The 26,819-nt window shown below is 38.7% G+C and overlaps 3 protein-coding genes across 10 annotated transcripts; 1 reads left to right on the top strand and 2 right to left on the bottom strand.

The window, feature by feature from the left end:
* Nucleotides 1-352: 352 nt before the first annotated feature.
* On the bottom strand, nucleotides 353-7,612 carry LOC122419540 (galactose mutarotase-like). 2 transcript variants are annotated; one of them, XM_043434200.1, is made up of 5 exons: nucleotides 7,456-7,612; nucleotides 2,700-2,911; nucleotides 2,086-2,453; nucleotides 811-1,236; nucleotides 353-639 (listed from the first exon to the last, which is right to left on the bottom strand). In XM_043434200.1, exons 1-5 carry the CDS (start codon nucleotides 7,500-7,502, stop codon nucleotides 559-561), a joined length of 1,134 nt encoding a protein of 377 aa, XP_043290135.1. In that variant the 5' UTR covers nucleotides 7,503-7,612; the 3' UTR covers nucleotides 353-558. The 2 variants fall into 2 exon arrangements, with proteins under 2 accessions (XP_043290135.1, XP_043290136.1); XM_043434201.1 differs by lacking the exon at nucleotides 7,456-7,612 and adding an exon at nucleotides 3,373-3,909.
* LOC122419538 (choline/ethanolamine kinase) lies at nucleotides 4,898-24,486 on the top strand. 6 transcript variants are annotated; one of them, XM_043434196.1, is made up of 7 exons: nucleotides 13,562-13,859; nucleotides 14,015-14,066; nucleotides 17,611-17,723; nucleotides 18,662-19,141; nucleotides 20,060-20,306; nucleotides 22,701-22,865; nucleotides 23,284-24,486. In XM_043434196.1, the coding sequence occupies exons 2-7, from the start codon at nucleotides 14,049-14,051 to the stop codon at nucleotides 23,389-23,391; spliced, it is 1,131 nt and encodes a 376-aa protein (XP_043290131.1). In that variant the 5' UTR covers nucleotides 13,562-13,859; nucleotides 14,015-14,048; the 3' UTR covers nucleotides 23,392-24,486. The 6 variants fall into 6 exon arrangements, 5 of the variants coding, with proteins under 5 accessions (XP_043290133.1, XP_043290131.1, XP_043290132.1 ...); XM_043434197.1 differs by having other exon boundaries at nucleotides 13,605-13,623; XR_006262922.1 differs by lacking the exons at nucleotides 13,562-13,859; nucleotides 14,015-14,066; nucleotides 23,284-24,486 and adding exons at nucleotides 15,982-16,372; nucleotides 17,058-17,264; nucleotides 20,819-21,064 and having other exon boundaries at nucleotides 22,701-22,835.
* LOC122419537 (nuclear RNA export factor 1-like) lies at nucleotides 24,218-26,805 on the bottom strand. Of its 2 annotated transcripts, XM_043434193.1 has the most exons (3): nucleotides 26,459-26,805; nucleotides 25,375-26,363; nucleotides 24,218-25,248 (listed from the first exon to the last, which is right to left on the bottom strand). In XM_043434193.1, the coding sequence occupies exons 2-3, from the start codon at nucleotides 26,294-26,296 to the stop codon at nucleotides 24,860-24,862; spliced, it is 1,311 nt and encodes a 436-aa protein (XP_043290128.1). In that variant the 5' UTR covers nucleotides 26,297-26,363; nucleotides 26,459-26,805; the 3' UTR covers nucleotides 24,218-24,859. The 2 variants fall into 2 exon arrangements, with proteins under 2 accessions (XP_043290128.1, XP_043290127.1); XM_043434192.1 differs by having other exon boundaries at nucleotides 24,218-26,363.
* Between the last annotated feature and the right edge of the window lie 14 nt (nucleotides 26,806-26,819).

Below are 26,819 nucleotides of genomic sequence, written 5' to 3'. Positions count from 1 at the left end.
TTTGTTTACTATTTTTAGCATAAAAATTCTGTCGACGCTTCATTGACAACAAAAACATTAACTGGATCTATACGAATATTCGAACATGCAAAAAGTAATTCTTAAAATTGCACAACATCAACAGATTATCGGATTATCTTTATACATTCGCTGTCTATTTGACCTTGTAGAATGGGAGATAACCGTTTTGTTACAAACTGATGAGATTAAATGAATTTTTTCGGTTTGACAACGCGAAAGAGTGTTATCGTATGGCTGGTTTTAGAGTGTCCGTCTGCAGTAGTCAATTTGACGCAGATGAATATTGAATATTCACACAATATTAACAATTTGTGTATTAAAGAACAAATAATGACGTAGTTGACGTGATTTATTGCAATTCAATCTTTCACATAATTATAAAACATCGGGAGTATTTCACAAGGTGTTAGGTTTTCTCAGAAATGAATTTTGGTGCGAAAAATGTAAAACGTTGAGTAAAAAAATGGACAATTGTCGCAAAAAATCATCCTTCCTCATAGAAATTTCACTTGATTACACTCTCGATAAACCGGTTCCTCAGGCTTCCACTCCAAATTTGTAAGTGACGGTGTGGTGGTATTCTTGACCCGGTCTCAAAATACTGTCTGGGAAGTTAGGCTGAAAACAGATAAAGTAATAATTTGCAAATATCTCTTAAAAAAGGCGCGAAGTGAAATATATTCAAATGTGCTGTGAAGGTGAAGATTCGTATCGAAAGTTTTATCGGTTTTCAAACTGTTAAATCGATTTTTTTCGGTATTCGAAATAAGCGAATATTTATTTACTCACGTGATTAACGGCGTCAGGATAATTCTGAGTTTCCAAGCACATGGACCCGTGTCTGAAATAGGCTTGTCCATCTTTGCCCTTCAAGCCAGGTGTACCATCTTCTGGCAAGAAAAGTGCGGTGTAGAATTGCACGCCTGGCTGATTAGAGTGAATCTCAAGATATCGCCCGGAGTCAGGATGCTTGACCTTTGAGACCAACGTCATTTTTTTCTCCGCATTGTCATTTGGCAGACAAAAATTGTTGTCATAGCCACCGCCTGGTACTTTGTTAATGACGTCTCCCAAAACCACTGGGTTTCGCAGGTCCATCACAGTATTTGCCACGGATTTTAATTCCCCGATTGGAATGTTTTCTTCATCGACCACGGTCCAACGATCCGCATTGATCATCACAGTTTGCTTGTACAATTCCGTTGCATTTTTTCCCTGAAAAAAACATTTTTCAAACTCCATAAATTATGTCTCTGGTTATAAACTCTCCATTTATTTTCTCCATTTGAAAATCTTCCCGTTTAAGGTAACTCCTGTACTGCGTGCTACTCAAATGAGTGCTAGATTTTCAAAACGCTTTTATACCAAGTTAACGTATTGCAGCATATCTTATTAAGACGTAAAAATATTAAAAACGATAGTTTTGCAAAGCCATCAACGAATGCAACAATTTTATTGGAATACGAATCCACCATGTAGTTCTTTTTCACTTAATCGTTTCACTGTTCCAACCGTTCATTAAGCAAAAGAATTTTTTCATTAATTATTTCTGAAGGAATGAGACTTGGTGCAATAAAATTGGTCAAAAAACACAGTTAATTCTCTGAAAAATACCAGTGAAAATGTGTCATCATGGAAAGTCGCATTCATCAATTGATGTTTTTGTAAAACTATCATAGCTTTCAATATTTTTTCACGTTAACTATGCTTCAATGCATATCTACTAACAATACGTTTAACCAGTGCGTCAAGCTTTGTCTAAAAGCGTTTCGAAAATGTAGCACTCATTTGACTAGCATCCTGAAGGAGTGAATACTCAAATTGACATCTTATCACTAGAAAAATTGATTTCCTCATTATTCCTCCATTCATTTCGATATTCGTAATCGGCTCGATCATGTTTCGAACCGATTTTTGTTTGGTCGGGAGGAACCTTTGGAAAGGCTCAGGACAAAAAAACCATAAAAGCATCCGTCGATATTTTAGAAAGAAAAATCGAAAAGTCGAAAAATAGAGAAAACTTTTTGGCGATTTTCATGGACGAAAACTATGAAATGTTCTCACATGACCAGCGATATTGAAGTACACGTGATTGGTCAAATTAATTGGCGAAGCTTTGGTCACATTGGCCTTCATTTCGAGGGTGAATTTGCCTTCGTCGTCGAGACTGAAAATCGCGGTCGCTGTTGCGTCGCCTGGGAAGCCCTCGTCACCGTCCGGGCTGAAAAGGGTCATCACGACCGTATTGTCGACGATTTTTGCGGTCCAGACTTTCGAGCCCCATCCTTTCATGCCCCCGTGAAGCGTATACGTGATTCGGTTTTTTCCAGTGTTGTATTCGACTCCGTCGAGGGTGAAACGTCCGTTACGAATTCGGTTGGCGACGCGACCGATCGTCGCACCGAAACACAAGTTTTCCGATGCCAGATATTCTGTTTAAAGTAGAAGGAAATTCGTTCAGAGTCGACGCTTTTATTCAAAGTTGAACAAATATTTTTCTGAGTCCTGCGAAAAGATTTTTTCCCAATTTTTCAAAGCATCCGCATTTTTTTCGTCAATATTGAAATCATGCTTTCGTTGCGACTCGACCAACGTTGAACGTCAGCGGAAAATTTTGAAAATTCGACTCAGCGAAAGTACGTAATGGAAACGTGGAACTCGAGGTGTCAAATATTTGCCTTCGATATTGTCGAAACCGAGAACGACGTCCTCGATTTTTCCATCCTTGTCCGGGGTCCTGAAGCTCCTGATCGTTGCTCCGTAATTCAGTAACTCGACTTCTTGGTTCTTCGAATTTTTCATAGTGAACATCTCGACCTGTTTGCCATCCAACATCCCCCACGGTTTCATCGTTACGACGGTATTGCCCGAAGATCCCATGATTCTCGATCTAACGAAGCGCGAGAAAAAAAACAGTTTTGAAACACACGAAAATTTGTAATAATGGGCTGAAAACCAAAAACATCGAGCTGCCAAAAAAAGGCACTTTCGTAAAATGGATGAAAACCAAATGTTTCATTCAACAATGAGTTGGACGAGTTCATCGATATTTTAATTATCTCCGACGTCGCCCGAAATCTGGAAATTATTGCCTCAAAAAAAATATCAATTTCAGGTAAAACGGGATTTTTTTTTACTGGCGGGAAGGTAAATACCGAAATAATAACGAGAATCCAGATAAAAATATTGTCACCGAGATATCGCGATGTACGATAAAGATCGTTGATAAGTAAATCGAGCGAAGATTACGTAATTTAATGTCAATTCTCTATTTTTTAACTGTGCCCCGAATCTTCGCTTGCGGACGTTATTATTTTGAGAATAATCACCATTTTCAATGTCAATAATTACCAAGTTTGGAAGAAAGCGGTGATGAAAGTGTGGTGGAACGACTCAACAGTGGTCTGCAAGAGCGAAACGGAAAGACTGGCCTTGCCGTTGGCGATAATGCCGCTGCGGAGACGAGCGAGAACTCTTTCGTTGAACTTTATTGCATGTATCGAGCGTGTGTATGAGCTTTCGAGTCTCACCGACATCGCAACACCAAAGACTCTAATCAATCGTTCTATCATTTTTTCATGTTTTATTGCCCTTTATCTTAATCGAAAGTTTTATGAAGCTGACCGAGCCACTATCGTGCCATCGATGCCGGTAGGTCACTTTCACGTCGCCTTAATTTCGATGTAAAGAATGGTCCTCCAACCAGACAGAACTGCGCATACTATAATCTCTGACAATTGGTCGAATATACCAGGGGGCTTGTCGTATTAGCGGATGTATCCTGTTAATTCTCTCCAACAACGATAATGTGCATTTCGAAGTTTTAAAACACTCGCCAATCTTTTTCGTCTCGGTTTTATCGATCTCGAGTCACGTACGATTTCGTAGTGAGCGTTGTGTACTATTGAGATACTCTCACACTTGCAACTGTTCAAAGACCACTGAAAACTAATTTTATGTTTTTGAGGTTCGAGACTTTTCGACAGCGCCTGCAGTTTTTCAAAATTCATTCGAAATTTCGTACAGCTGTGGGCCCAAATTTTGAATTGATTTTACGAGTGAATATTCTACCCGTTTATCTAATAAAAGACACGGATTCAACGAAAATGAGAAAAAAACAAACAGTCACTTGCCGAGTTCGAGATTCGAGCGTTCAAAAAAAAATCTAACGGTCGCTCGCTAAGCTCGAGATTCGAGTGTTCAGAAAAAACATCACAGGGGGCGACTCTCGCGCTAAAAAACCGAGTTTTTAACTACACGCTGCGGGGACTGAAAAAGAATCGGTGCGAAAGCTAACTCGATCATAAACTCTGTAACAGTGCAATTTATTTTCCGCCGGTTTTCTCCCATCTTCGGATACATAGTAACAAAGGATTCGGTCGAAACGACTTTAGAACGGGTGATAACGAATGAGATAAGTTATCATGAACTACAGGCTTGTGGCTTTCCATACCCGACGCGTATGCATTTTGACTCGGACGATCCATCTCCAAGTCAATACTTGTCCTTGACGATGCATAAAAACGAGGGAGACACTAATTCGGAAAAGAATTCTCAAAGCTAATCGGTGAGAGTGATGGAAGACGAATTTAGGAAGTACGTTTATTCGCGATTCAGGAAGTTTTTCGTTTCGAAACAAATGTTTGGAAAATCTCGTAATTTGAGAATTTTTTTCATAGAATACGTAATCTCACAATTAGGGTTCACGCGACGTAGTCTTTCGTCTCTTACATTTCGTTTTTAGAACGCAACGTTTACAATGTGAATCATCAGCATAATAACTGCGTCGCGAAAATGCAGGTTTTTCTATCCCAAGAACGATTCATATTGATTTTTAAGTGCACGACTGAGAAACTACGATCGTTCTGCTTCTCGCTTCTTTATTCTCGTAATTAGAAAGGCGTGTTGAAAATTTCGCGTGCCATCGGAGTTAATAGCTTCTCATAATTGAGGTTAGATTTTTCGCGACTTACGAACATGTCACTTTTCCCATGCACGAATGATTCGAATTAAGATTCGAGATCTGATAAAATTACGACAGCGTCATGCTCGAGAATAAAACGATAAATTGTTGCAATCGACTCGTTGATTTCCTCGCCATTACAATTATCATTCGCGTCGTACGAATTATTTATTAAGCACATTAAGCACAAGTGTTCGAGGAAACTCGAGGTTCTTATATAACCCGACAGGACGTGTTTACATCGACAAATACAACACAGACGCGACTAGCTTGTCAGTTCCGGAGGAAAAAATCTCTTATCGAGCGGTTATATAGCACATTCGACGAAACAGAAAAAGGTAAAGATCTTATTTACAAATAAACTTGAAACAACCAGACTAACGGTGTACACACTACCAACACCAACGAATAGGAAAATTTGCCACGCTCCAGGGCCCATAATACGAAAATAGGACCTTGACACATCCCGATAAATCGGACGACGCGAAGGACCGACGAACTCCCAGTTGATTATTTTTGTACCCATTTGATATTTCGGTCACGGAAATCATTCAGCCGACCAGTTTTTGTACGACGCTGTGACGGAGATTTAAAATTCGAATTGTGTCGTTCGACTATCCTTGATAGTCGAATTCAAGGGAGCGAAAAATCGAAAATTAATGGAATTATTCCAACAGAAAAATCACTATCATTTCCTCTAGTTTTTTTTCTCTAGTGTTAAACTATTTACTCGAGTTGTCAAAAACCAAATTTCATTCATTTTCGTAGCCATTTTTGCGCTTTTACTTTCAAAATTATTGAATTATTTTCAACACCGCGAGGACAAAAAAACACGATGAATCACATTTTATACAGACATTTGTGAATGTAATTTAATGAAAAAAAAAAACTTTTCCGCTGAAATTTTTGCTCTGACAGAGAATACATAATTTGGCATTAGCATTCAACATTAACATTTTCTTTTACAATTATATTCGAGAATATTCTCGAATGATGCAAACTTTTGAATTTTTTTATAGTTCACAGGTTATGTTAGATCTTTCAATACACGGTCGATTCTCAATACGACGCTGTCGCATTGACCTGGAAACGTATTAAGGTAGTTCATGCACAAAACGATTTTCTCGAAAGGCTTGAAATTTAGACAGAGTTTAAATGAATAGTCGACTGACACGCATACCAAATTTTAAAGGGTTCGTCCAATTGGTTATTTAGAAGAAAAATACACAGGTTTATGTGGACTAAAAAAATCGTTGAACACTTCTTACGAAGTTTATGAAAAAGTGCACAGTAACAATGATACAAGTAATGAAAGTTTGGAAAAAATTCGAGAAAAAAAAATTGTTTTAGTAAAAAAAATATATTACGTTAAAAATTGAACGAATTGGTAGTGAGCACTCGTATAAGCTCACATTTGCTTATTTCGGCATTTCGTTTCTTCTTGATGCATTTCCCTTTGTGCTATCTGAAACGATTTTTTGTATAAAAAACTATAGTATTTTCGCCAGGGACGAATAAAATTTGGGATTCGGTCAGTGACGGATCCCCCATTGACAAATGGCTTGTTATTTTCATCGCCGAAAGATAGGTTCAAACTTTTTTTTTCAAGTTTCGAATTAACAGCTTTGAGATTAATTTAAAGTGATTATATTTTTAATTAGGAAGTAAAAATCGATACAATTTAGACACCTATAAAATAAGATCCTTGGGACGTGATCTACCTTAAGAGTATGGATCAATTGGCTAACCTCACTTGGAATTTTCGAAATCGAAATTCTTTGACACAGTTTGACCGATTAAAAAAGGCTCTGTCAGCCTACGCAGAACGATGCCAAAAATCGACTGACAGAGCCTTTTTTTAATCGGTCAAACTGTGTCAAAGAATTTCGATTTCGAAATTTGCAGCTATTTCTCTCGTCATTTTTCCTTCGAGATTTTCAAAATATTGGTCAGTATAACCGCTTTTCATGGCTCACGTTGAGTTTTTTTCTTCAGAAAATTCGAACTCACCGTCTCTTTTTTGCCGAGCCCCATGCCTGTCGCGGTCGATTATTCGGTGAGCCGAACAGGAATTCCACGAATCAATTTTGCTGTGATTTCCCGATCAGCGAGTTCGAAAACGCTACGCGACGAAATTTGTGGAGGATTATTCAGGAACAAAAGAAAAATGGGTGCAATAAGATCGGTTAGAAAAACGGATTATCCTTTGAAAATGTATCAAAACTAATTTGATTCGTGGAATTTTGCAGTTTCAAGTTTATTTCGCAAATTCATCGTTATTTTTCATTATTCCCGAATAAGTAAGCCTGTCACACAAATAACCTCAAATTCGTTGCGGCACTCAACCTCCCATAGAGAACTAAGCACTCGTTTGACTAATGTGAAGCGGCCATTTTATCCCAATTCGACCGTTAAACGCGTCCGCCAGTTACGGTCAAGATTCTAAAACACCGTGATATTGTTGAACTCACCCATCGAATATCGTCAGCGCCACGAACAGCGCAGCGGCGTAAATCATGTTTGGAAAATCTATGTCCAACGTGAAGGAGAGTAACGAAGTAGCCTGGATTTGAAACTCGGCCTCGTTGAAAACTCGAGACACACTGTCCGAGATTTAACTTTTATAACGGTGAAGGGGATCCCTAATATACTCGATCATTATGGCGATTCAGAATAGTGGGAGAACAGTGCATTATTTTTCCACCCATTGTTTTTTTTCGATCGCCATAGCGCGATAGAAAAACTGGATAATCTCAGTGAATAAAAGAAACAAACTGTGTATTTGCATCGACTTGTGGATGAGCAGTGATTAGAGGAAATAAAAAGAGTTTTGTTCGGGTCCCGAGGGCTAATCGCGTTGCGGACGGTTCGACCTCCAAGCTTTGAAGGTCATTGTTGAATTCCAGGAGCAAGATCGACTGCATGTTTTCGTTGGCCTCTCGCTGACTTCTCGCTTATCTTTTAAAAGATTTGCTGACGAACGAGTTTATTTCCTCGCATTATTCGCGCGCCCGTCGCACTATAATGCCGCGAATCTCTCAACGTTTCCATTCCCCTTCGGAAAAGTTGACTGATCGATGGAAATTTTATCTCGCGACTCGCCAACGATTATGAGGAAGAGGCTCATCAAGAAAGGAATTGGTTGACAGGTTGTAATCGGAATGAATTATTTATTAATGACGTAAAGCTCGGAACGACGCAGCGCGGATACCTACGCCGCGATGAAATTTTTCTGCCTGCTGCTGGTGCTGCTGCTGGTGCTTTACAAACCCGAGACAACCTTGACTTCTTCGCAACTTTACAAACTTTCGCGTCAATAACACAGGCCCACGTCTCTCGTGCCAAAGGTCACAACAAATCGAATTGTCGAGACGCCATCCGTCTTATTAGTCGAGCTTAACCTCAAAGAAATATCGCTTTTGCGAATTTGGCACTTCCTTTTCGTCATTAGTTTTGGCTATAAACCAATTTTCATTTGATCATGAAAACACGAATTCGTCACCATACTGCGATTCGAGACCGCGTCGCCGTGATTTGTGCAAGTTTCCGTAGTGCGTCGGCAACTTTTTCAAAAGCTTCGACCCTCGACAGTGCTCGGTTGGTGAAAACCGTTTTTTTCTCAACTTCAAATTCTCTTAGCAATAAACACTGAAAATCGATTTTCCACGTGAGGCAGAAAGGGGGCGGAACTCATTTCCGACACTGGTTTGCCCCGGTGCGATTTTAGGGGCCAGGATTCGAGCCAGAATTTTCATTGGACCGTGCACTTGGACGAATTTCCTTTTTTTCAAATCTTTTTGGAAAAACATGTTTAAACAATCAGTTATTTGCTCAGGCCCTTGCCGAAAAGTCAACATAAAAATGAAATTTTCGAAACTTTGAACGAACCGTTTCTCAAGTCCGTTGCGAGAAAAAAATTCCAAACAGAAATAAAACGAAAGGAAAAAATGCTGGAAATTAAAATTTGCAAATTGCTTCCTCAAGATGGTCAAGACGCACGATGCTCAAAGCTTACTCTATGAGGAAGCCAAAATGAAAAATATAGCAATTTGCAAATTTTAATTTCCAGCATTTTTTTTTTATACAAGGAAATAATGTATTTTCTCTACTTTCTTTTACGAACTTTAATTTATCTCTTTGTTTAAATTCATTAAAAAAAACTAAACGACGAGCCATCGGAAAAAACAGTTTGCAACTTTCAATTTTCATCGTTTTTCTATTCACATTGAAATTAAATAATTCCGAAAACTTTGCTGGAAAGTATAGAGGAAGTACAAACTTATACACAATATCTTACAAAATTTCCAAAAATTCAAGCGGTTAGACGATTTTTTGAAAAACTCATATTTTCGTAAAATTCAAAAAATCATAAAATTTAAACCGCTCAACCGATGTTCCCCAAATTCAATACCAACCTTCCTATTATGATAGTCTATTTATAAAAAAAAAATTATTAATAAATCTTGAAATTTTCGAAAGTTAGAGCGTCGACACACTTTTTATGAAAATTTCAAAACGTTGTAGGGTTCGTAATTTTTTACAAATTCTAACAAAATTATCAGAGAATGAAGAGTTTGTATAGATTAACATTTGTGAAAAACGGTAGCCCTGTATCTCGAACCGTTTCCGAGTTATAAACGTTTGAATTTTGCAGTGCCATAAGACACGGACGCACGCACATTTTTTCAAGATGATTATTCGATGTTTTGGGGCATTTTGGGACATTGACATTGAAAACTGTAAAAAAAAATGTTCATCGTCGCAAAGCTTCCTCTGTAAGGAAGCAAAATCGAGAAAATCTTGAAACGTACTCGGCGCAATCTAGAATTTTATTTTTTCACAAAAACCAAAATTTTATCATCGTTACACAATTTTTCAAAAGCTTCTTATAAGCGGATGAACGTAATTTGCTAAAGTCTCCAAAATTCGTGAATTTTTTCGTTCCTTTTGCATTTTCTTTCCGTGAATAATTTCACCAAAAATCGGTATTTTCGTCGAATGAAATAATTGCGGCGAATACTTGGACTAGGAGTCGAGAAAATGCAATAAAAATCGATCCGCCCGTCGATATAGGAACAGGACGGAAAAAAAAATTGAAGAATTTTACAACGGAGACGCGAAGGTGACCGACGGTCTGCCGCCGGATACAAAATTTTTCTGAAATCAAGAGATCTTCTGATAGGAAGGAATCCTGCGCAATCTTATCTCGCGGAACCGACGAAATTTAATCTCGACGTCACAAAAATGCCAGCTTGTGAAGGTTAAAAGTGAAAAAACAGAGGCGGAATTATAATTGACACGGTTATAACGAAGGTGGGAATGATTGACAGAAAAATAGTGCAACCTCGATCGGGTGTTTGAATTTTTAATAATCTTAGCGATCAAGAGTGGTACAGCTGTCATTTCGCTGATAAAGTTGTATCGATTATGAGGCCGGGGACTCGGGTCTCTAGAGTCTAAAGTTTCATCGAGATGACACTTGAAAAAAAATGCAATGGCGCGCCGCCATTGCATTATTTCACGAGCTGTAAAGAACGCGACCTAGGATCGTCGAGATTGCTTAATAAATGAGTGATTTCGTAGGTTCGATTGTTAAGAAGATTCCGAGCGTAGCCGAAGGTCTGTTGACAAAGCGGCGTTGAATTATCGGCTGGGAGTCGATATTGACGAAGATAAACGAATTCAGATATTTTCGATGAACGAGCCTGACGTGGGCAATTTTGTTTACGATTTTTCTGATCGAAATGCCTTTTTGATGATCGTGTGTAAAGAGAGACGAAATAAAGTTTTTTTCGCTATCTTGGTCGGTTTATTGTCTCCTCACCTTGTAAATTTCATTAATCTCCGCAGGCTCAAATGGATGTTCGGGATCTCAAATTTTGCGACTTTATTGCAGTAATTTTTCATGGAAACTAACCTGTAAAAATGTGGCCGAAGGAACTCGAATTTTCCATTTTTTTTTCATTCTCATCCGTACCGCTTGCGCACTCGATGACAAAAAAGTATATTCAAACACTGTATGCCGTTGCAAAACGCCGATGTTTAGCGCGTGAGAAGTTCCGACGCTCGACGATTCACTTTCATTAACGCTCGTTCTCCGGTGTACAATTAGCTCGTCGCGAGTGTGTGTGTTTCTTTATCATTATCTCCAACGATGTACGTACGGCTCGCTTCGTGTAATCAGCAGCGAACAATTCGTTTCGTACGCATACAATATTGCCGGTGGTGAAAACGTTTTCGAAATACGAAGCTTGTCGATGCTAAAAAATGCGTCGGAAAAGCCACTCTGAGCTATTCTTCTCGACTCTTTATTTACTGCACTCATAATCGATTTTTCGACCTCCCTGTTTTGACGGAAGGAACGCACACTCACACTCCACGAATCTCTGACTGTTCAGTGACCTTGAAGGTTATGAACTCGCTTTGCGAGATTTTCGAACGTTTTCATCACGCTTCACTGCGGCTCGACACGACAATCGCAACGATCGATCCGCAGGCTGGCAGTTCGAAGCCGCAAAACTACTGGCGAAATTACCAACGACGTACTGCGGATGTTCGAAATGTAGAAATCCCGAAATGTCGATTCGAAAGTAATTTCCGTTCAACTTGCCGCCGATCTGAATAAATCATTTTTCTAACCTAACTTTTCCTTACGGCTCGCTGAAACGTGTTCTTCCGCTCTCGCGGGGGGGCTGGTCGGAAATATCCAATGAAAACGAGGCATCATTTCGAAATTGAACGATCATAAAACGTGTTTTTTTTCTTTTACTGTATAAAAAATCCTTTATTACCGAGATTCGAAAGAACAATACGCCATAATTCTGCACATGCGAAGAACAAAGTTTTTGCCGCCATCTTTTATTTCACGCGACGTGCTACGGTTCGAGAATGTCCCGCTCGCGGGACGTTTCTCCACGGAGATACGTTATCAACGGGAAATTTTTAATGACGTGTGAATGTACAACCAGGTACGACTACGGTCAATTAGGACAATTTGTAGAATTGAGCCAAAGGCAATGTGTTCTTCAAAATTGATGGAAATTTGGTTCAATGGCGCTCGCGTCGTCTGCCGGAGTCCGCTAACGTCGACCTCGGCATAAATACGTTTTTCATACAATTCCGAGGTACTGTGGTACTGTCGCGCTGAAAAAAAACTTGGAGGATCGAGAAGCAGACGGTTTTCGATGGCGTATGAATTTTGCTTAAATTTTCAAATTTCCATGTCCATGTCGATTCGAGTTGACGAAACTGGTTTCTAATTCGATTAACGCGAGTCGTGGGATGATTGAAGAAAAAATCGAGTACAGAAAATCATTGCTGTTGACGAATTTATTTGGTGAAAACAACAAAAAATATTCCGATGCAGAGCTACCGTTGCACAGAAAGCCGGCGGATTCAACACATTCCCGAGAAACGCGCGGCCGAGAATAGAGAAACGCTGTCCACTCGTTGAAGCTTCGTTTATTTGCCCTCTGTACGCTCGCTCCTCAAAACTTGTATTTCGTACGTATTCGAAATCATTTCGAGCGTAGCATTAACGTCTTTTATGTAACGTGTTAATCCGTCGTAAAATTACAGTCACAAATAGAGTCTTAAAAATTTATATACGAGAACTCTAAAATGCCAGGGTGGATAACCTCAAAATGATTAAAATGTTGAATCACTAAGTCGTTAAGCTTCGAAATCGACCTGTTTGTTTGAATTGCACTGAGTCACGATCGGCTTTAATCATAAATCCATCGAGCCATAGAAATCTTGTGTGTCAAGTAATGAATCAACGTTATATTTGAATACTTAAATCGAGATCAGAAACTTTTTGTTAAACTTCATCTGCAGTAGCAAATTCCATTTGTAAATAAAAACAAAGCGGATTTAGGTTTTTTCATACTTCCAATCACCTGTTTACTCTCTACTATTCTGTTTTTCTTGTGAAATTATTAATCTCCGTGTTTACGTTACGAGCTTATTTTGTTTTCAAACAACTCGAGGTCTGTGTGACGCATTGATCGAGTCATTAGCCCCGAAAACGAGAAGACACGTACTATGCGGCATGAAAAATACATCGACGCGTCATTGCGTCATCCGTTTAGTACCTGTAACGTGTAAATCATAAGCAAAACTCGTGTACACGAGACGAGGTAGAAAAGCATATTTATATATCTGGTATAAAAACTGCGTGCTCGTCTTGGCACGATCTTCGACGAAAAACGTCATCGTTGTCGTCCAGCACACGTCGTACCTGCTGGGAGCACGCGTATGAAAAGGAAAGGTGTGTTGGTGATACTTGCCCGCGGGCAGTGTCCGAATTTTACAACACTAAACAAGATTAAAAAAATATACTTCACAGCGCAACTCTTGATCGGGGAAAACGCACCGACAGGTGGCGCTTCGCAGGCACTTCCGAATGTGTACGCGTGGCGTTATCGCAAAGTAGTGGGGGAAGCCGGCGCTGGGTTGGTCGATGGGGCAGTGGCGCGTCAAGCGATTGGCTTGTCGCCAACGTTGCTCTCTTCCCCCGTTGTTCCTGCGCTTCCGCGGAAAAGTTTCCCCTCCACTCGAAAAACTCGGGTCTATTCAGCATTACACGGCTTTACGGCTAGCACGCGTTCAGTTATTCTCAGGCAACCTTTGGCGTCGTTGTACGTTTTTCCTCTACCATTCCTTCACGTTTTGTGGGGCAAAGCATCTACGAAATTTCTTGTTGTAAAAAGTCGAAATATAACAAGGAGTTTTATCATTCCGTTGATTCCGTGAGATCGTCACGCTCGTTTGTCGCACAGTTTCTTGTCACATACGACCGTTTAACTGATCGTGGAGATCGCCGAATGAAATAGATATTTTAGACGAAAAAATACTCGACTTTACCATCCAACAGGTTGATCCCTGAGTGCATGGTCTATTTTAAGAAAATATATATTTTCGTTCGTCATTCCAAATAACAAATAAATTGAGTGAACAAAGAAATATAACAAGCAGCCTTCAGTGAAATCGAAATCACACCACTACTGTGTATCCCGTCCATATTTTCAGACTATTCAACCGACTGATAAACAACTGAAGCACAATGGGTGTCAGCAACAAGGTACGTGCACAAACGGAGTCTCATTATTCATTTTGGCAAAGTTTATTCGCATACTCAATAGCCGGTTTCGTCCCGAAAATAAATCAGTGGCTGCACCGAAAATGAGCTGTCGATGAAAAATGGCGACCGAGTTTGTCATGGCTAACCATAAATTCGTTCTGTACTTGATAAGTAGAGGACAGTGCATTCCGGAATGCAATCTTTCGTCTGCGTTTTTTCTCTTTGACAAACGCATTTTTACATTTTCGTGTCGTGAATTTAGTTCGAATATTTTAAGAGAATTTATGAGGTTTCGTTGAAATTATACGATCGAAAGGAAAAGTCCTCGAAATTTTTCTTTTATTTTTCTTCCTAGTAATCCGTCGTCGTTCTTGAGTTCATCCCTGACATGATTTTTTTTTCAAATGATTCTAATTCCTCGTGGAAATAGAATTCTCGTTAAATGTTGTTTTCTCTACCTGCGAGAATGGAAATTGAGACAAAGCGATAAAGACTCGATAACTAGATCGAGGCCGTGGAAGAATCGATTGAAACTTGGCACAAAGACAGAGTTCGTCCTCGCAAGCATTCGTACAACTCGTCTAGTTCCTTCAACGCTTTTTCATCCTCTTTTACACCACGTTTCCCCTCACATTTCACGGACAAAGTCGCGACTGGACGTCAGCGATTTCGCGCATTCCAAAATCTCCTTTTTCTTCCCTCGCCCGGGAGTGTTGCGCTAAATATAGTGACTGCGAGAGTCACGAATGCGGAGACGCGCTCGCGTACGCGTTCAAAGGTTGCGATCTAGCTACTAAACTAACCTGAAAAACATCGAATTTTCGTTCGCTCGTCCAACGGCGCTGAAGAATCGAGTCGATCGACCGTCGATATCGATTTTTTCTGAAATTTTGTACCCACGAAACATAACCTAAGAAGCTTAAATTTCATGATTTTCAATGTAAAAAAAATGTCTTGAAAAGCAGAATACAAAAACAAAATGGCCGAAGCACGATCGAACAAAAAGAGTGAAGAGAACCGAATCAGTAGTCACGAAACGAGGGTAGTAAAAATGCCAATTTCGTCATGCTTCTGGGCTCTTCCAAGAATCGCGATAAGTCATCTCCCAAGTTTTTTATCAGCACAATTCTTGCTTTCTGTCTCCTCCCTGATAAATATGACGACATGTTAAAAAGTGTTGAAAGTAACGCGAGCGCAAGTTTCTTACCGCCATTTACGACAACGGCTGCACAAATGAATTTTAGAACAAAATTTACAGCGGAAAAACATCATTTTGTCACATTTTTCACCGACAATGAAATGTTTCGTTCTTTTTTTTCGATCTTTCGGTTCATTCGAATCTGTACGTAACCGTTTAGGACTGTCCAATTACGTGCAGGATTACTGTCAGACTTTTTCATCTCGTGATCCGATTTGCTGGCACCCCGCGATGGCGCTGAAGTTTGCGACGTCTCCGTCCAACCAAATGATCTTAAAAAACCTTCCAATATTTCCAGTAGCTCTCCAACAACTTCGTTCCCTGCCGAATTTTCAACTCGTAGTTTTTCAACCTGCATCGATACTTCGTGAAATAAAAATTGGCGAATCCCGAATACTTTTTCCTCCGTTTCGTTGGACTCGAACGTTGCAAACTCTCTAAACTGCGTCGAGATCCAATTCGTTGATGAATTCAATGCGATTTCCCATCGTCAGTCCCAGTTGAAGAGGCCTTTGTTAATATTCTAACGAGCCTTTTTCATCGATAGTTTTTTCGAGTTTATTCCGCTCGAGTCTCCATTTCGACGTTTTTTCTCGCAGCTGAACGCGTTCGAATCTCAGTCGAGACGAGAGTTGAAGATTCGACTGAAGCGAAGTTCAGCGGGGAGGTCGTGAATTAGAAAAAATTCGTCAGTCTTGGAAGTGAAAAATATTCGACTTGTGACGAGAGCCTCGAGCGTAAAAAGCTCGCGGCGAGTCTGAGCTCGATATTGATCGCTCCTCTGCGCAAGCCCGTTCGCACCACGAGCTCGAGCACCGAGAGCTCTGCAGGCTTATGAAAAGTGAGATTCAGTCGTGTCCGCGAAAACCGTGATCGCGCGCGAGTGACCGAAAAAAGTGTTCCCTTCCTCCGAGTGTTTGCGTCCGTTTGATCGAGTAAAAAGAGTGTTGAAAAATAATTGCTACGAACTTTCGCTCGTCACGTTGATTTAGGACGCGGATTTTTCTTCGCGATGATCGAGCGTTCGGACGAGCCGAACGTACCTTACCCGAGGACGGCGTTTCGCGATTTTCGAAGATTCGAAGCTCAGAGCTCGATGCTTCATTCGGTGAGGGTTTCTCGTTGTGTTGAATATGCGATCGAGGCTCACGCACGACTCGCTTGACTTGTACAAGACAAAACCGCCCGAGAGACACGTCAGCTGTCAGCTAATCGCATAAACTCTGAAAAAGAAGTTGCAATCCTCGCACGAGGTCGTTTTCCCTGCACACCCCTTCACTTCTCCCATTCACCATTTTTTTCTCCCCCCACTTTTCGACGATGTCATTTCTCAAAAAAATCGTCTTCCAGTCCCGCGATAATTCGACGAAAAATCTCCGCGTTTCGTCTCAGAATCCGTCTCACTTTTGAAGCGCCGATTAAAAAGGAAAATACTGCACTTCGAATCACGAATTTTCAATCGTTTCATTTTTCATCATTTTTCCAGCCTCAACATCGAGTCAGATAAAAAGATAAAAAATTCATTTGAATTTTCCCGTTTGAAATTCTATTTTAAAATAATTCGACATTTGCCCCGGCTGGGAGCGAGGCGACAAAAATGGAAGTGATTCTCGGTCGTGAAAAAAGAAACTTTCGAATAAATATTTGACGTCCGAGTGCTTGACTCGGGGGTCCAAGATTTCCTAGAATTTCCATCCCTCTCGATCCGAGTCGGCTGACCCACGCTCATAATTCCATTGATTTGAACAGCGATTAGTGATTGATAAAACGACATTATTTTCTGTTTCGTCTAGAATAACGAAAATTCACGATAGTATTTTAAATAATCGTCGTCGTGAATAGAACGCGATATTGAGATTATTCGACAATCTGTAAGGAAAGACAAAAGCAAAACAGACACAAACATGAATAGCTTGTTCCGATCGTACGTTCGCTCGTCAATCATTAGAGCGCCTTTTCTCCTCGTCCATCGATTATACTCAGCATCTCAAAGGCCACGTGTAGGTAGAATGGGATATTAAGAATATTTAATGACGCTGAAGTTTGCAACGTTCTCCGTCGAACGAAATGATTTTAAAAACTCTCCAATAATTCCAGTAATTCTCCAATTTATTCGTGGAATTGAAAAATTCGTTAATTACAAATGTCATTTTCGTTGATTTCGTTGATGCATGAAAATCGTTCGCCTTTCTCGAAAAAATCACTTTCAATGATATTATTTTCCTCGTTGTTCCTTCTCGCTATCGATTTATTGGGAATTATTTGCTTTTTAAATTAATGATTTTATTGCTTGTACGTCGATCGAGCTTGGCTCATTTTTTCCTCATTTTTATCTCGCTTTTACAGATGTCCGACAACAATCCTGAGATGAGAGCAACCGCTGCACGTATCTGTCGCGACTATCTCTACGGCGTATGGAAACACGTTACGTCCGATAACATTGTACTGAAGCGCATAAGGTTCGACACATTTTTTCATTCCAATCCGTGTCCCCCAATTGACAGCACTTTACAGAGTCACGTTTTTCCGATATTTTTCACTCTCGAGTTTTTTCTTCCCAAGTTGTTCGAAGTTCTTTCGTACGGATTTTTCCCCGAGTATTTTTTTTCACGAATTTCCACCGAGGTATTTTTCTCCTTTTGTTTTTACGAGTTTTTTTTTTAAATAAATATTCATTTCGGACTCGCTTTGTCACTGATTATTTTCGAATCGTATTTTCTCGTGTCGTGTTTTCAATATTCATGCTGTGGAATAACAAATGATTTTCTAGTTTTCACTCATTCGGAGTTATCTTTTGGGAAATCAATCTCATTACAGGGTGTGTAACGACCTGAAAAGTCATGAAAATTCTTGAATGTCATGAAATTACACTCGGACCTGAAAAAATCATTAAATGTCATGAAAAATTACCAAACAACCTGATTTTTTAAGATCTCTGCAACGCTCATTGTCATTGTCGATTTTTTGGTTTTCTTCAACATGATTTCAAAATTCGCGGGGTGGCGAGAATGTCTGGTTCGTCAATACTCATCATCGATATAAAAACGAATATCGAATGAATAGTTTGTAAGAAAAAAAAGATTCTTTATTTCAAAATAAAATATCATTTCTTTGTTATTTTTATTGAATTTTTTTATAATTAAAGGATGAATAAAAAGTATCAGAACCATAAGAAAAGTCATGAAAAATTCCTGTTCCTTGACTTAAAAAGCCTTAAAAGTCATGAAATTTCTGTTCTGGTTAAAATTAGACACCCTGCATTAATTCGATTTTTCATTTGATATCCACCAAATAATTGGTAAAAGCTTGAAAAATTTGAAGAAAGTTCCACTACGAATAAACAAATTTAGTGAGAGAAAGGAAAATTGACTAATGAAAATTTGGTGTTTTCTCGTAGTGGTGGCTTGAGCAACTGGGTCTACGATGTTCAATTACCAGAGGATACGGCGCCAGTTCGTGGAGAGCCGCGTCAAGTGTTGCTGCGAATATACGGGCAAGTTCACGGGGAGCGAGCCGTGGAAGGACTAATTACAGAATCAGTTATTTTCACTCTGCTTTCGGAGCGGGGTCTGGGCCCGAAGTTGCACGGGGTCTTTCCTGGGGGAAGAATTGAAGAATACATTCCGGCGAGACCCTTGCTCACCAAAGAATTGGCCGATCCGGAGTTGAGTGCTTTGGCAGCAGAAAAAATGGCCCAAATCCACATGATGCAGGTGCCGATAAGCAAAGAGCCGACTTGGTTCTGGGACACGGTCACCAGGTGGCTCGATACTGCGACAACGATACTTAAAAACTCGGAAAACATTGACGTTAAACAAATGGACAATATCAATATTATTAAATCGATTAAATTCTCACAGGAACTCGTATGGCTGAGGTGAGATTTAATTTTTCCTACAATTCTTCTTCAGAGGTTGCGTGTGTCTTTTATATTCGATACTCGATTCACTGCCTACGACAGAAGCAGCAACGAATCTAACATTTTATTGTCTCGAAATGATATTTCTTTGGATCGAGATAAGAAAATAAGCATTTCGAGTCTCGTATCTTTTTCATTTAAGGAGGGTGGATCGCGAAATCAAAATCAGAATTTCACTAAGTCTGGTGATAACGTTCTTTGGCATCAAGTATACAAATACGATTTTTTTCAATTTTTTTTACCACATGGTTATCGAATAATTGAGCGTCAAATCCAAGTTCTTATGCACGAGATGTACAACTGTATATGTGTAAACTCTATGCTTATACACGTGAACTTTAGTGTTCAATTGCTCGAGAGCTGTGTGGTAGAAAAATCTAAAAAAATTTATTTTTCACATCCTTTTAAAGAACACATTTACCAAATTTTATTAAATTCTTATCATTTTGGAATTATTCATGTATTTAACATGGTTTAGCATGGCAACATTGTACCGTCGCGATCCACCCTCCTTAAACGGTAAATCTTTTGGTTTTTAAATTATCGACATTAGGCTGCTCTGTACCATGGCGAACGATGGATGCACCATCGACTACCGTGCACACTACTACGTGTCATTTGTTCTGTTGTGTCCGTTGCCCTCAAAGCCATTTATTGTTGTAATTAAATAGCAGATTATAGTTCAATAAATAAAGAGAGAGAGAAGAAATTATCGACGACGTTTCGCAGTATGAGGACGTCGTGATAGAAATTCTCTCGTATTGACTCGTGTTTTTTTTTTTTTTTTTTTTTCAGAATTTCAAATGGCTGATTTTTACTTTGCTGAATGTGTTGAATGTAGAGTACGACCGCAAGAATAATTCATGCGTTTTCCAGGTCTCTTGTGAAACAACAGAAGTATCCAGTAGTATTCTGCCACAACGATATGCAAGAGGGAAATATCCTGTTGCGACAAAATTCACGAAAGCGGGAGCTCGTAGTGATCGACTTCGAGTATTGTTCGTACAACTACCGTGGCTTCGATTTGGCGAATCATTTTATCGAGTGGCAGTACGATTACACAGCGGCGGAGTATCCGTTCTTCCACGAGCGTGCGGGGGCAGGACCAACCGACGAACAAAAGGTAAGTCACGTTATGGGGGGGTCGAGGGAAAACTTAGGAATTGAGACTCCAAAGTATAATCCGGGGGTAAGAAAACATTTCATCCAAATTATCAAACTTCTTCGTTCTCTCTTTTTTCATTTTCCTCCATCGCCAAATTCAATGACATGGCATTAATGAATAATTATTAGTAAACGAAAGTTAAAAATTTTTGAGAATAATAATCAACGAGCCAATAATTAATCGTTATTCAACGAGAGTCACATTGTCATTATTTTTATTGTGCTTGTTAATTTTATTCCTTAGTTTAGCCTTGCACTTTCGTTTTTATTTTTGTTTCTCTTCTATTATTTGTCATCTTTGGTCACTCAATTAGTGCTGTTGTTATTAATTTCAATTCACCGCCCATTTCTCGCGTTACCAAGGGGAAGAGGAAAAAAAGGGAGAAAATTGGGGAACGTAGGAAAAAGAGTGGTTAAGGGGACGGGGGGTGAGGCCACGTTGGCTTGCGTGTGTATGTGTTAGTTTCACAGGACCGGAAACACACTGAGAGACGATGCGCGCCTCCTTAACGTGAAGGCGAGGGCAATATGTTGAAAACTCTGCCCGTGCGTCTGTGCCCGAATCAACGATATTGATATCCTGCGCAGTTGAGACTTGCCGTGATGATCTCGAACATTTGGATCACTGCTTCCGAGACTCGGGGGTCAATTATCATCGTGTGATGGGGACGAGACCAGAGAGTCCTCCTCGGCGATCTACGCCTCTACAACACTAGAGTACCTCAACACGCAATCTCTCTCTTCTCTTCTTTCTCTCTCTCTCTCTCTCTCTCTCTCTCTCTCTCTCTCTCTCTCTCTCTATTTCTTTCTCTTTCTTTCTCACTCTCTGCCTCTCTCTCTGTGAAATGATCAATTTACACCGGTAGAACACGAGCTATATATTTCTGTACATATAATTGATGTTAAAGCTTTATGACAATGGTGCAATTAGACATCAAAGAAACGTTTTACCGACCAAGATTAAATTTTTATCTCCCGCACTGATTATTTATGTAAAAATTATTTATTTTTTGTCAAGATAAGAAAACTCACTGTTTTATGAGGATTCATTGAATTTTTATAATTTTATCGGTTAACTCTGGCTTTGGAAAAAGTTACTGGAAATGTAATGTTTTTGAAACGACATTCTTTGGCAAAGCTTTTCGTTTTTATCTCTTACAGTTTTTACGCTATTTTAACTTTGCGCATTATTTTTGTGTATTAGTTATTTTTTCGGAAAATTTTGCTCCAACTATTGTCGAATTTTTCTTACTAGTCTATAAATATTGAAATTTGTCGGTAAGACATGGACAATATCTGTAGATTTTATCAAGAGATTATACTTTTTTCTTGGTCTTCTTCTTTCTTCTCCATACTCTGTTTTGTGGAGATATCTTGGAATTTTTCTTTTATGTGTAATATGACTCAGCTCAAGATTATTGATAGTTCCAGTCGTACATTAGTACGACGTAATTGTTAAATTGCGACGTACGACCTGTAACTAAGAGAACTTGAGGATGAACATGAGTAATGAAAATAAGTATTTTTTGACGTTTTCCAAGTGTATTTTAGAGTTGAAAAATTTATTTAAAAATAAATTGCTGTTGTAATGACGAGCGAAAAAAGTTCATTTTGACTTGAACATACATTTTGGAACCAATTGATCATTCTTTGTGAAACAATCACATTTTTAGGTTTATAATGAGTTTGTTGAAATTACTGGAAAGGCTGGCTCAATCCACGAATAATTTACAAAATTGTCTATTTTTTATCAATTTGACCAGTCAAGAAATCACTAGAAATAAACATACTTTGATTATATAAAATCGCAACACTCGGTCAACAGCGAGAGAACGAGGCTCCTTGTTTTTTTATGAGCCTTGAACGCTAGATAGAACGAGATACAGTTTACTTTGAAATCCCCACTTAATAAACAACACGCAATTGATTTCATTTATTTCTTAATCAGCCATTTCATTGTTTTGTTTATTTTACAACATTGTCGCAATCATTTGACTCTTTTAGGGACTAATCGCGACAATAAGGGAATATTATTGTCATGAGTTGTTGAATATCCAATTATCGCATAATGGCTCCTTGCTTAATATAACAAAACAATTGGAATCATTAAAGAAATATTGAACGTTTTTTGTTTAATTAAAATGCATATTATACTTCACAGTCAATAACACGAGATCACCTAATGGAACATTAAGTTATGAAAACAGAAACAGAAGTAAAATAATGTAAAATTTCTGAGCATATAATGAAAGAGATTTGAAGAAAAATGATAGTCTTAAGTTTTTTTTTTTTTTTTTTTTATTTCACTCTCTGAGCGAATGAAATTCTAACGGAATCCTATTTTTCTCATTAGCTCCACTTCATAAGAAATTATCTGAGGACACTTGGAAAAGAGAGCACCGTCGAGGAAGAACGATTGTTAGAGGAGATCAAAGTATTCTCGTTGGCCAGCCATCTCTTCTGGGCTCTCTGGAGTATTGCAAACACCACATTGTCGCAAATTCCATTTGGATACTGGGTAAAAATCATATTGATAAGTCAAAACAATACCCAGAGATATTCAACAGTCATGAAACCTTTTTTATGCATAGATATTGAAGTTGACATCATAAAAGCTTCAATAATAACTGATTACAATTTTTATCCTTTTCGAGAAAAAAAAAAAAAACGAAAAAAATTGCTGCGAAAATGAACTTGAGATTCTTCTCAAGAAGGATCTTGTTAAATTTTTGACAACGTGCAAACGATGCGACTTTGTTCAGTTTCTATTTGCTACTTTCAATTTGATTTTCGAGCGGTTTCAAATTAAAGAAATTAATTACTTGAAAATATCTTATAACTCGAACAATGCAAAAACTAGAGATTTCTCGTCTCGATTTCACTGAATTTCTAACTGAAATAATATCAACGAGCCTAATGAATTTTTCTTCCCGTAGGATTACGCGGTCGCGAGACTGAGGAAGTACCAATACCTGAAGGAAAAATTGCTGGTATCCGAGCCATTGCGAAGCGGAATCAAGAGGAAGGATTCCGACACGGATTGAAGAGATGCGGCCGAATATATATATAGAAATGAATTCACTACTTTCCCTTGAGGAGGAAGTGTGTGCGGGCCGCACCCGGTTGCCGGAACCATTGTGATTCCGGGCAACCGGGTTTAATCGAGAAAAAAGAAAAAAAAAGGAAAAAAAAAAAAATAACAGCGACAAAAATCAAACATCAGGGCGACCTTCGGAAGCGAGACTCGTCACGCGAGTCCGTTCGAAGAGCGACGATATTTTCTATCAAATAAAAAGAAATCTGCGGTGCACGGACGACGAGGAAAGAGGAGAAAAATTCGTCACTCAGCAAAGATCCTACCTCGAGAATGTGATATATGTAATACGTAGTTCAAGAGCTCCACGCAGAATTGCTAATTCTCGCTTGCCTTACGACGATGAAAGTTGGACGAATAGAAGCCAAATGAATGAGAACCGTTAATTCGATGAACATCGATCGCTAAGATTTGAACGCAATGAAAACAAAAAAGAATGTCCATCTTAATGACTGGTGTGGAGACGCTGGTGCTCTCAAGATTTAGTACCGAGTTAACTTACGTACTTACAAGAGGCTCTTTCTCGTTTTCTCGAAAGATTATATTAGTATTTAAAACAATCATCAACTCGGAGAAAGGACACATCGTTGTAAAAAAACGTGATTATTTTTCTTTTTCTAAAAATTCTAGTTCGTAACGAAAGAAAAGGAATGAGGGTTTTTCTATCGCTTCTAATTAAATACGACAATGTGCTAGTCGTGATCTTTCATTGTTCAAACATTCAAATATCTGATCATTGACTCTTTTGATAGGATAGCCTCGAAAGTCTGATTCAATGACTATTTACAAAGTCTTATTTATTTTATATATTGTACATATATATACATATGTTGACGTCCACGAGTTTTCGCAGATAATTCATTTTTCATGCAGCCATGTTTTACTAATCATGTTTCTTTTTAAAACTGTTCAGTCTCGCGAACTCCGTTTCTTTTTTATAGTATTCATTTTATTATAGTACTTAAGACATTGATTTTTTTTCGTTTTGTACTTACTGTATGTATCTTAATTTTCAGTTAAATAAAAACGAAATATTACAAAAATATACAGTTCGAGGTGTTAATATGGTATGATTTATTTCTCATGGGGGTTTTTACTTGCTATTTTTTTCGTATCTACAAATGAAGCCACAAATTCAATGATAAGGTTGATTCGACTTGAGTTTCTGGAATTTGATTACAAACTGATCACCGCTCGAAATCAAAAAATTCAAAGATATGGAGTGTGTCTATAGTTGCGGATGGAACATTTTCACCTTTTCAATCTACATCTCAAACTACAATGGAAGTTAAGATTTACACATTTTTAATGAAAGTTATGAAAATCGAACCCTTCTGTTCCAACGGTGCAATTTTTAATACATTTCTGACTCTGGAATAGTTTGTATGAAAAAGGCACAGTTTTTTTGGTGAAGTATATTAAAAAAGTGTATTTTTATTACCATTAGTTTCTTTAAAAGCAGAATTATCTAAATCGAAGAACACCATAGCGAGTGGATGTGGAACGGAAATATGATACTGATCATTGAGAACATTGTACTCGTTGTCAACTCGTCCAACCAGGAGGAAAGTACGCGAGAAAGCGTAAATGCCATTCGGAACGGAAGAATTAGAAGTTGTTTTGAACATTCCTTCGATGCTAACAAGTAGACGTCGATGATCTTCCCACATAACATCATAGCGGAAGTTTCTTCGATCGTGGAGAGTTTCAGGCAGTTTTTTGAAAGCATTCACTATTTCTTCACCTCCGTGATAAAGTAATCTTCGGAATTTCCTCAAATCCCGTGTGTCCAGTAAATTCCGATTCTCTGATGAGAAAGCACCGAAATTAGCATGTTTCTGACATTCTGCAGTAATTCCAAGAGTTAAGGAATACAACGAATTTCTAGAATAGAGAGGTGAGAGCAAAGAACGATCTTCGTAATCATAGATACCAAAAAAGTGAGTTAAAAATTGGTCTACGATTTTTCGCGAGACGCTGCCTTGTTGGTAATAATTATCACGAAAGGTTGGCAATTTAAGCGGTTCGAGGTCCACACCGTCGAGTTTCTTCAAGTGTGGGCAATACAGTTTGGCCGCTTCTATGTATCTTTTTTCAGTAGCATAATTTTCACAAAGCGGATTGCCATCTAGCAACAATTCCTCTATGGAAAGATTTTTTAGAGAACTGAGAGGATTCATGACTAATAAATTGTTGTGACGTATGTCCAGACTTTTCAGAGACATTAAATTAGAGTTCTCCATTGCATGTAAATGTGTCAAATTGTTTCGCTTCAAACTAAGATGTTCCACAGGGCCGAGAGCTGTTTTTGCAAGCTTGAGAGTATGACTCAATGTCTTTGGTTGCGATAACGGACAATAAACAGTCCTTTCAACTTCAGGATCTCGATGGAAATTATCCAGATTCAAATATTTCAAATCGGAATTGTATCGTCTTGTCAGCGCTGCAAGCACAATTGGTTGAATGTTTATTTTAAGTTCATGAATCGAGGCAAATGCTAGGGTTACTGTAAGAATTATTGAATCCCCGTTTGGTATGCTTATTATCAAATTTGAGCGACACAGAGTTTCCAATGCTGCACCACAATTTCTGGCTATGAAATAAGCATCTTCTCCGACCACTTGATACCTTACTGGGATTAAATCAGCTGGTTCCACCGCAGACACTATTGTTCTCAGTATCATTTCTCTGTCATATTTTGCTCCTCTTGTTATCATGATCCTGTGCCAAGCATCGTTTTTTGCCATCAATGCTCTCTCGGTTGTCATTTGACTGCCGATGGATAGCTTTATCGCTGACGAAAAATCCAGAACCACTGCTTTCTTTGAAGTTAAAGGCTGTGTTTGGCCTGCCATTTTTTGTTCAAAATTTTTCCAATTGATTTTCTTGAGAATAATCAATTTTTTTCAAAAATTTCCAATTCTGAAAAGTCTTAGGTTAGTTTCATTTATCATTACATATTTTCGTTTTTAAATATCAATTACTGTAATTTTCTTGTTTTATTATAGAAATGTTACTTGTTACGGCACTGCTAATCTCGTTCGATTTGTCAATTAGTCAACTTTCTCGATTGGTCGACTCCTTTTGCTAGTTTTTTGGTAAACTAGGTTAGTTTAAAGGTATATTTATTATTGTAATTACATCACTTCCATCACGAAAATACTGAGAAAAAATGAGTTTCCATGATTCAGTGCACTATTATACACAAGACTTCGATATTGGCTCAATAGTCAATTGAGATAAATTGTTTCGGGACATGTGTTTTTGGGTGGTAAGTGGTAAATAGGGGTGTCAGGCCGCGTTTCGAATTGCGGCGGCCGGCGCACAATTGGTACAAAATTCGGACCACCACAGATCGCAACGCAAGCTTGGTCATTG

Source organism: Venturia canescens, chromosome 1 (genome assembly GCF_019457755.1).
Source record: "Venturia canescens isolate UGA chromosome 1, ASM1945775v1, whole genome shotgun sequence".
NCBI classification, from domain to species: domain Eukaryota; kingdom Metazoa; phylum Arthropoda; class Insecta; order Hymenoptera; family Ichneumonidae; genus Venturia; species Venturia canescens.
The sequence above is the reverse complement of the archived record's forward strand: the minus strand, read 5'-3'. Positions and strand labels throughout refer to the sequence as shown.

Coding starts and splice junctions, on each gene's coding strand:
- LOC122419540 (XM_043434200.1), bottom strand. CDS start 7,502: ATGATTTACGCCGCTGCGCTGTTCGTGGCGCTGACGATATTCGATGG. Junction 2,912..7,455: donor GCGCTGACGATATTCGATGG/GTGAGTTCAACA, acceptor GCGCTTCGTTAG/ATCGAGAATCATGGGATCTT. Junction 1,237..2,085: donor ACTTCAATATCGCTGGTCAT/GTGAGAACATTT, acceptor TGTTTTTTTCAG/GGAAAAAATGCAACGGAATT.
- LOC122419538 (XM_043434195.1), top strand. CDS start 16,277: ATGATCGAGCGTTCGGACGAGCCGAACGTACCTTACCCGAGGACGGCG. Junction 16,373..17,610: donor AGAGCTCGATGCTTCATTCG/GTGAGGGTTTCT, acceptor TCGCTTTTACAG/ATGTCCGACAACAATCCTGA. Junction 22,866..23,283: donor AAATTCCATTTGGATACTGG/GTAAAAATCATA, acceptor TTCTTCCCGTAG/GATTACGCGGTCGCGAGACT.
- LOC122419537 (XM_043434192.1), bottom strand. CDS start 26,296: ATGGCAGGCCAAACACAGCCTTTAACTTCAAAGAAAGCAGTGGTTCTG.